This window comes from Rhipicephalus sanguineus, chromosome 2, assembly GCF_013339695.2.
Source record: "Rhipicephalus sanguineus isolate Rsan-2018 chromosome 2, BIME_Rsan_1.4, whole genome shotgun sequence".
Taxonomy (NCBI): domain Eukaryota; kingdom Metazoa; phylum Arthropoda; class Arachnida; order Ixodida; family Ixodidae; genus Rhipicephalus; species Rhipicephalus sanguineus.
Window position 1 is genome coordinate 213,137,412 of NC_051177.1, and position 8,424 is coordinate 213,145,835.

At 47.9% G+C, this 8,424-nt stretch overlaps 1 protein-coding gene across 1 annotated transcript; it reads left to right on the forward strand.

Annotated features, from left to right (window-relative positions):
• Positions 1-444: 444 nt before the first annotated feature.
• LOC125757448 (uncharacterized) lies at positions 445-7,579 on the forward strand. Its single transcript, XM_049413048.1, has 4 exons — positions 445-585; positions 1,665-1,877; positions 2,409-2,635; positions 7,489-7,579. The coding sequence occupies exons 1-4, from the start codon at positions 445-447 to the stop codon at positions 7,577-7,579; spliced, it is 672 nt and encodes a 223-aa protein (XP_049269005.1).
• Positions 7,580-8,424: the final 845 nt, after the last annotated feature.

Sequence of the window (8,424 nt, forward strand, 5' to 3'; positions counted from 1 at the left end):
GACGTTCTGGAGATCAGGACAACGGAAAGCAAGCGTGGTCACGAAAGTCGCTATTGAGTTGTAACAACGAACATTGAGGGAAAGCAGGTGCAGCTGAAGGTCGACACCGGAGCGCAGGCCAACTTGCTGCCGCGTTCGCTGTTCAACAGGCTCGGTACTAAACAGCAGCCGTACCCCACGAGGAGCATCTTGCGTCATTATGGGCGTGGTGAAATAGCACACTGTGGAAAGGCTCGCCTCGCCGTGCAGTTAGACAAGCGACACGTTCTGCTGGAGTTCTTCGTAGTAAAGAAGAAGCAAGTAATTTTGGGCCTCGAGGCTAGTGAGCAACTTGGTCTGGTCAACAGAGTCAACGCGGTGGATAACAGCGATGGTTACGCAAGCCTAAAGCAGACATGTCCAAGACTATTCACCGGCATTGGAAGGACGCGGCGCGAGTACAAAATGGTGCTTCGAGAGGACGCTGTCCCCGTAGTACAGCCAACCCGGCGCGTGCCTTACGCACTCAGAAAGCCACTCAAGAAAGAGCTCGACCGGATGTGTGCCGCGAACATCATTGAAAAAGTGGAAGAGCCGTCGGACTGGGTAAGTCCCTTAGTTATCGTGAGGAAGAAAAATGGAGACTTAAGAATTTGCATGGACCCGCGGGCAATTAACAGGGCAGTGAAAAGAGAACACTTTCAGTTGCCATGCCGGGAAGAAATCGAGGGTGAGCTAGCGCAAGCAAAGTTTTTCAGCAGACTTGATGCAAACAGCGGTTTTCATCAAATTCCTCTAGATAGAAAGACTTCTGAAATCTGCACATTCAGCTCCCCGTTATTGGTATCTCCGATTACCGTTCGGTATTGCATCTGCACCCGAAGTTTTCCAGCGTACCATGAGCCAGATATTCGATGACCTCCGAGGAACGCGTGTGTACATGGACGACGTGCTTGTGTGGGGTTCTAGCAAAAAGGAACACGATGAACGCCTGCAAAAGCGCTAGCGAGGGCACAGGCTGAGAGCCTTACCTTGAATGCGGAAAAGTGCATTTTCGGACAAACTGAAATCACTTTCCTGGACGATAAAATTAGCTCCAAAGGTATTGAGCCTAATCCCGACCTGATAAAGTGCATCTTAAACCAACCTGCGTCAAAGACCAAGAAAGACGTCCAGCGCTTCCTTGGAGCAGTTAACTATTTTGGAAAGTACTTGCCACTGTTGTCAGCCCACACTGAGGCCTTGCGCAGCCTAATAAGGAACGATACAATTTTCGAGTGGACGCAGGTTCACGAGCGTGAGTGGGAACAACTCAAGATGATGCTGACGAAAGCGCCAGTCTTGGCTGTTTTTAATTCCGAGCTTCCCACGAAACTGTCGACGGACGCGTCTGCGTTTGCACTCGGAGCGGTCCTTTTCCAACAACATGGACGCGATTGGCGTCCCGTCGGATACGCGTCGCGAGCACTCACAGAAACCGAGCGAAGGTATGCTCAAATAGAAAAAGGGGCATTAGGCATAACATTCGGCTGTGAAAAGTTAACGATTATGTCACTGGAAGACATATTGCTATCAAAACTGACCACAGTCCATTGTTGGCGATTTCAAAGAAAGAAATAGGTGACATGCCACCGCGTCTGCAGCGGCTATTTCTTCGGCTGCTGAAATATGAATTTGAATTACAGTATGTTCCAGGCAGCAAATTAGTTGTTGCTGACACCTTGTCAAGAATCCCAGCCCAGGAACACCCAGGCAAGGGCACAACAGATGTTGAAGTTCATGCTGTTGGCGTCCTTACTTCAAGTGTGGGTCCAGCCAGTCTCTCCCGTCTGCAGGCAGCAACGGCCAGTGATGAAACGCTGCAAGATGTCATTTCGAGATTGCAGTCGTCAATCCCAGTAGAGGGTGAGCTAAAGTCCTCCGCAGCAGAGCTTTCTGTGGTCAACGGAATACTGCTAAAGGGAACCAAAGTAGTGGTACCTGCAAGCATGCGAACGGAGATGCTGAGACGAGTGCACCAAGGGCATCTCGGGTTAGGGAAATGCAAATCGAGGGCCCGTAAGTTGATGTATTGGCCAGGAATGGCAGCAGATATTGCCCATTTTATTGACAGGTGTGACGTCTGCAAGAAGTTTACTTATCGGCAACCTGACGAGCCCCTTCTTCAGCGCGCCGTCCCCGACTTGCCGTGGGCTAGAGTTGGTGGAGATCTTTTCCAGCATGCTGGAAAGAATTTCTTGGTTGTCTATGACGCCGACTCTAATTTTCCTGAAGTCGAACAGCTAAAGGAGACCTCAGCAACAGCTGTCATTCAGAAACTACGTCAGATCTTTGCAAGGCACGGGTTACCATTAGAAGTTTGTAGTGATGGCGGCCCTCAGTTCGAGTCAAAAGAGTTCAAAGATTTTGCGGCTCGGTATGACTTCAAGCGTACTATTTCAAGTCCGCATTTTCCCAGATCCAATGGACTCGCCGAGAAGGGCGTTCAAGTGGTCAAGCGGATTCTGGACAAGACGGAGAGGAGTAAAGAGGATTTCTATTTGGGCCTTCTGAACTACAGGGTGTGTCCTCTTGAGGATGGCCGGTCGCCAGCAGAGCTGCTGATGGGACGAAGTCTCAGAACGCTGCTTCCAGATTTCTCAGTGTCACCCCCAAGGCCCGTGCGAAAACATGTGGAAGCAAAGACCCCAAGAAGGCCACTTGCTCTATTACAGAAGGGAGACGTCGTCCGCGTTCTCAATGATGGTAGATGGGAAATAAAAGCACAAGTCCAAGATCTCGTGGCGCGAAGGCCGTACACCGTTCTGACAGGAGATGGCCGGGTTTTCCGTCGAAATAGGCAACACCTCCGCAAAACGCCAGAAGCGTTCTGTCGATTCTCCCATTACAACGCCGACGACAGCGACGACACCTCCGATTCAGTCATACCGCAGGGGCCAGAACCTCGACCTCCGCAGGGTACGCAGGACCGACCGCCAGCCGGCACCTCAGGCTTACCGAACACTGACGACTTCTGCCGACGATCCACTAGACAACAAAGACTACCATCTCGCCTGACCTACACTCACGGATTCCAGCAGAGTGAAACAGCCTAGAAGAGAGGACAGTTGCCGACCGACGTTAAATGTTTTCGGTGTTTTCAGAGTTTTTGTGTGCTTCGCCTTCAAAGAAAGGAGGATGTAACGGGCGATCAACAAGGCAACACTGTGTACAACCAATAGAGCAACGCCTGGCAACGCTGTACGCAAGCGTTCCTTTTGTTATTAATAAACCAGTGTTCTTGTGTCCACCACCGTGTGCAGACGCTTTCTACAAGACGCTCGATACACTCTCGGTGCACACTCATCATACAAAGGCCGTCCAACCTGTCATTTGTCATTGTTGAGCGTAGCCATGTTTTGACTCTCCTCATTGTACTGAAGGAGCGTTCGACGGTGCAGGTGGTAACTGGCAATGCCAGAGCTACCTCAATGGCTTTTGCGACAGCGGGGAAGAATGTCTTGGCCTGAAGCAAGAGTTCAGAATAAGTTAATTCTGAGGTGTCCCTAGTTTTTGTGTGCCACATCTCGTACCAAGATATGCTCTCTTCCTTGAAGTTCTCGATGCTATAAAATTCTTGGAGTTCATCAGAGAGGACAGCAAACTCAACAAGGCTCAAAGACTTCATTTTTGTTGGATGAAGCTGGAGCAGCTTGAAGCTCTTCTCATTAGTGTCAGAAAAGCGGCGAGCGAAAGAAGCAGTGAGAGAGTCTAAGTAGGGCACATATATTGCCACGCGGTAATATTCCTCCGGCGACTGTATCCCGTAGTTGTCTCGGTGGGTCTGACGAGAGGCTTGCCTTGGCACAGATATCACTATGTTTAAGCGATTGGCAGCCTCGGTTGCTGTTCTCATGATCAGAGAACTGCTCTTCAGCGTTAGTCCGGTGGTCGCGAATATATTCTGCAGCTCAGTGATGTGGTCGAGTACAGAATGAAAGTCCATTGTTACACTCTGCAGAACGTTCGTAACAGGTTCCAGTCGTGCGCTGTACTTCGCTACGATGTGCAAGCAGACAATGAAAGATGAGCTTGTCGTTGCACAGTAGAGGATGTGAGCTCGTTGCCTAGTTGCAGCATTCGAGGTTGATTCCATTGATGCGAGCTCCTCGAGGGCTTCAACTATGGCCACGTAATGTTGAGAGAAGATCCTAATCGACTTGTATTTTGCAGACCACCTTGTTTCACACAGCATCGGAATGTTGGGCACCAATTTTCTTCGAAGTACGCTCTCACGGAAGAAGTTTATGGTTTGCTTGATGATCCCTATTGTGTTGCGAATTTCAGAGACTTCGTTCAAATCGTTGATCACGAGATTCAGTTTGTGGCTTGCGCAGTGGAAAAATAGTGCCTTTGGAAGCTCTTTCTGTATTATTCTGTTAACTCCAGCTTCTCTTCCAGCCATTGTGGAGCATCCATCATACCCCTGTCCAACGAGGTTCGAAAGAATCAGCCCAGCATCCTTTAAAAACTTCAAGATTGCGGCGGCGATGCAAGCTGAGTTCAGTTGATTCAACTCTACAAATCCTATAAAATACTCTCGAACGCAGGCATCCGTTCCGCTCTTGTCAACGAAGCGAATGCCTATAGACATCTGCTCTGTTCCTGCAATATATCTGCAGTTTCGTCCGCAAGAACGGAAAAAGCAAACGCTGTGTTAACTTCAGCCACTATTTCCTCCCTCAGGATGTCGCCACAGATTGTGATAATCTCGTTCTGGACTCGGACTGAAGTGTACTTTGCATTACCAGGAGATGATGCAAAGTGTTCTTGAAGCCGAGTATCTCCTGCTTCTACCCGAAAGTCAAGGAGATCATTGAAAACTCCACTGTCAGACTGCTTCCCGCGTACTGGCAAGTCGTGCGTTGCACAAAATATAATGGTGGAAATGATCGGAAATAGTTTCTGGCGGTTCCTTTCAACTTGCTCGTGCAGGGCTTGTTTAGCTGCTGTACAACGGGCAATTTCTTGCCTGACATCACACCCATAAAGTTCTGTGAGGCGGCCATTGCTTCCTGGTGCCATTGGGATTTCCCATGATCCCTGCATGCCTCGTGCATTTTTTTGTAGTTACTGAAAGTGCGCACGATAAAGCTACCTTGAGTACCCCGATGAACATTTGGAGGAAAGGTGACGCAGAAACGACAAAGGGCGCCTTTCAGTGTCGCTGAGTACGCAAGCCAAGGGGCGTAATCTGCGAGCCATTGGTAGCGAAAAGTCCTCTTGCCAGGTGTTACATCTTTCTTAAAGTCATATGTAGCATTTGGCGACCATGGATTAGTCAGAAGGCGTAACTTCAAATTGTCTGGGATGCCCGCGAGTTTAGCTTTGTCTAGAAACTCTCCCAATCATATTCTTGAGAAATGTTAGTTGCTTGCTTGATGTCACTGTTACTTAATCCCAAGCAAGGAGAAGTATCATCGTGGCTTACTTTGTCGTGGTAGCTCACTGATGGTGGAACCTCTTCCATGGTGGCGACGACCTCAGGCACTGTCCGTTGGTGCAGGGCTTAGTCTTCCTTCATTGGAGGGGGGCCCTCATAAAGCGGCATTATATATATATATATATATATATATATATATATATAATCTCGAAGAAAATATCGCTGGTACCGTAGAATAAACACAGGATTTCTAGATATATCGGTCAAGATGCACTTTCGCGGTATTAATATCAAATTTTGGGCAAAAATGTGATATTATTAAACCTATGAAAATGCATTATTTCCAATGTATGTTGGCCGGGAATAAAAACAAACACGTATTAGGCTGAGAACATATTACGCAGAATCGTATCAACGAGATTACACTATATATATATATATATATATATATATATATATATATATATATTGCTATAGATTAAGCGTTAAGAGAGGTGTTTGCAATGATCACGTGCGGTGAAGCCAACTGTCTCTAGAACTAAACAAATGCTTATGAATGCTATACAAACATATATTATTCCGAATGTATTCTGGGCATGTATTGAACGTGTCAATCCATTCACGCATTAAAAAAATTATTTTGGGAGCGATTTTTCAAAAATAACTCGGGATGTGACGGCTTAAACATTAGAGCTCAAAATGAATACATTAGTTGACTCACTGGATTCAGAACCACAGGCACGTCAATGCTACATTTTATTTTCACTACCACTTGCCTAATAAAGTAAGCAAAATACATGCGTCTTTGCAATTACAGCAGACTTGTCATGCACAATAGAAGAATGAAAACTGAGTGGCAAAGTAAAGAGACCAAGGTGAACCATTACATGATTCACGAGCAGGTAGCTTCACACTCAGGTGCCTCATGAAACAGTATGCTGTGCCAAGACGCTCTGTCGAACAGGGTGGTGACCCATGGTTTCAAGAGGCGTTGCCCATGGTGTTCAGTGTATTAGTGAATTGCATTCAGCAGTACGACGATACCTGTTTTCTTCTGATTTGCTGACATCCCGTCAACGAAACATTCGCGATTAAATCATTATTCGGAAAATTGCAGAGTATTATCTCCCCGCACAAAGCACTACTGCCAAAAAATTCAACTCCAACATTTGTCAAATGGGTGCCGCGGTGCCTCCGTCGGACTGCCGAGGGGGGGCCGGGCCCCCCTTGCCGGCCCCCCGACTTTTTAAGCCCTGCGTTGGTGAAAGTCAGCATAACTAGGCTGGTCAACTTCTGCACATTCGTCACACGCCACACTAGAATCGTCCGCCGGACAGCTCAGTGACACTCTGTCAGACATCCGTGGACGCTTGAAGAAACGTCGGATATCCATAATTGGGAACCGGACGAGGCAAAGCTGTCAGAGAATTCCTGGTGGTTGATACCACTAGAAAATATACGCACACTGACTGGAAGGATAATTATTCAAATGCTCACGTTAAAAACACGAAGGGATTATATTTACAAGGAAATCTTATTTACAGGCTAATACACACGCTCACAAATTCATTCGTCTAGCTCAATCTCGCTCGCGCACCCGCACAGTCGAGCAACCGGGCCATGCACTGCTTGCCGTTCTCTCTCGTCCAGTGTCCTGGTTGTGTTGAGCTCCGTACAGCCATGCACTTAAAAACACTGAACCACACAAAAAGAGGCGCACGCGTGCAGGGGCTTACTGTCCAAAAAACGGAACCATGTGGCCGTGTCGGCTCCCCTTGTAGACAGGGAATTGCGCGCACCACAAAGTGGGAAGATGGCTGGAATCGTTTTCGCTGTCGCCGCTCTGGCGAGGTTCCCCGTGATGGATAGCGCAAACAAGACGCAGGGCTGGCCATCATAAATATATTCCGACTCGCCGAATTTGCTACCTTGTTGAGGTCCCCCCACTGGAGGTGCACTCAACAAGATGCGTGCTCACAAGGGTTGCCGGCTCGGGCGTACCAGCGTATTCCGGACACAGTGAGCAACGAAGGCGAAAACACAATGCCCTGTACGGTGTCTCTTTTCGTGCCGCTATCTCTCTACAGAGCTGAACAACAGAAACCTTCCCTGAAGAAAGGTCGGAACACATGTGTACCGGCACTGCTACCACCGGACTTGGAGGCGCCCGGCGCCTGAACGTGTCGAAATGATTAGAACAGATCGCCCTTCAGCCCTTTTTAACGATGACACCTTTCGAAGACGGCAAAACGACACGTGCCCATAAAACCTATCGACACGCGACAGTCCAGAGGTGCTACCGAAAGCGTGAAAGCGGGGGCTGCTTTCACCCGTTTTGCAGGGTGCGTCGCCGGCCCATGCCTGGCGGCTCTTTTCCTTTCGTCGTTGACAACCATCGCATAGGCGCGTTGCCATTAGACTGTAATCATCGCGCGGATGGGCACGGCTGCACGGATGTGTGTCGGGGGCCAAAGAAGACTCCCATAGGAAGAAGGCTTGATTGTGCTTTCAAGGGGGACGAATAAAGCTATTGATTTTGCTTTGCTCTGTGTTATAGGTCGGGCCTTAAACTGGGCCTAAATTTTAAGGTGGTGGTCACCTTTAATATTATGATTGGCTGATCTTCTGATGGCATTTTTGAATAACCGTCGCCACTGGCTTGTTAACCAATTTTTTTTTTAACGCGAGCGAAATCTCGATAGCCAGTACAGTCTGAGCTGAAGCTCCATGCAAACCCTGTACCACGGCTATACTTACGCTCTAACCGAATGAACAATGAGTACAGTAGGTACTGCAAAGTTTGTCCTTTTTTTGTAAATTAATTTCTGCTTCTGATTACATAAATATATCCTCCGTCGTCAGTGTCGTCACTTCCTACGAGTACTCATCATGTCGCCTTCATACACGCTGTACTTCACGATTCTTTTATCAGGGTTTGGACACATTCCTAAAAAACTAACATCCACATGCAGTAGTATTTTATTTTGAAATGTTAGCGATGCGTATGACATTGCCGTAACATT

Excerpts from the sequence above, each read along its gene's own strand:
- LOC125757448 (XM_049413048.1), top strand. The coding sequence starts at position 445 with ATGGTGCTTCGAGAGGACGCTGTCCCCGTAGTACAGCCAACCCGGCGC. Across the intron at positions 586-1,664 it reads TGGAAGAGCCGTCGGACTGG|TATGTTCCAGGCAGCAAATT; the intron begins GTAAGTCCCTTA and ends TTTGAATTACAG. Across the intron at positions 1,878-2,408 it reads GATTGCAGTCGTCAATCCCA|CGTACTATTTCAAGTCCGCA; the intron begins GTAGAGGGTGAG and ends TATGACTTCAAG.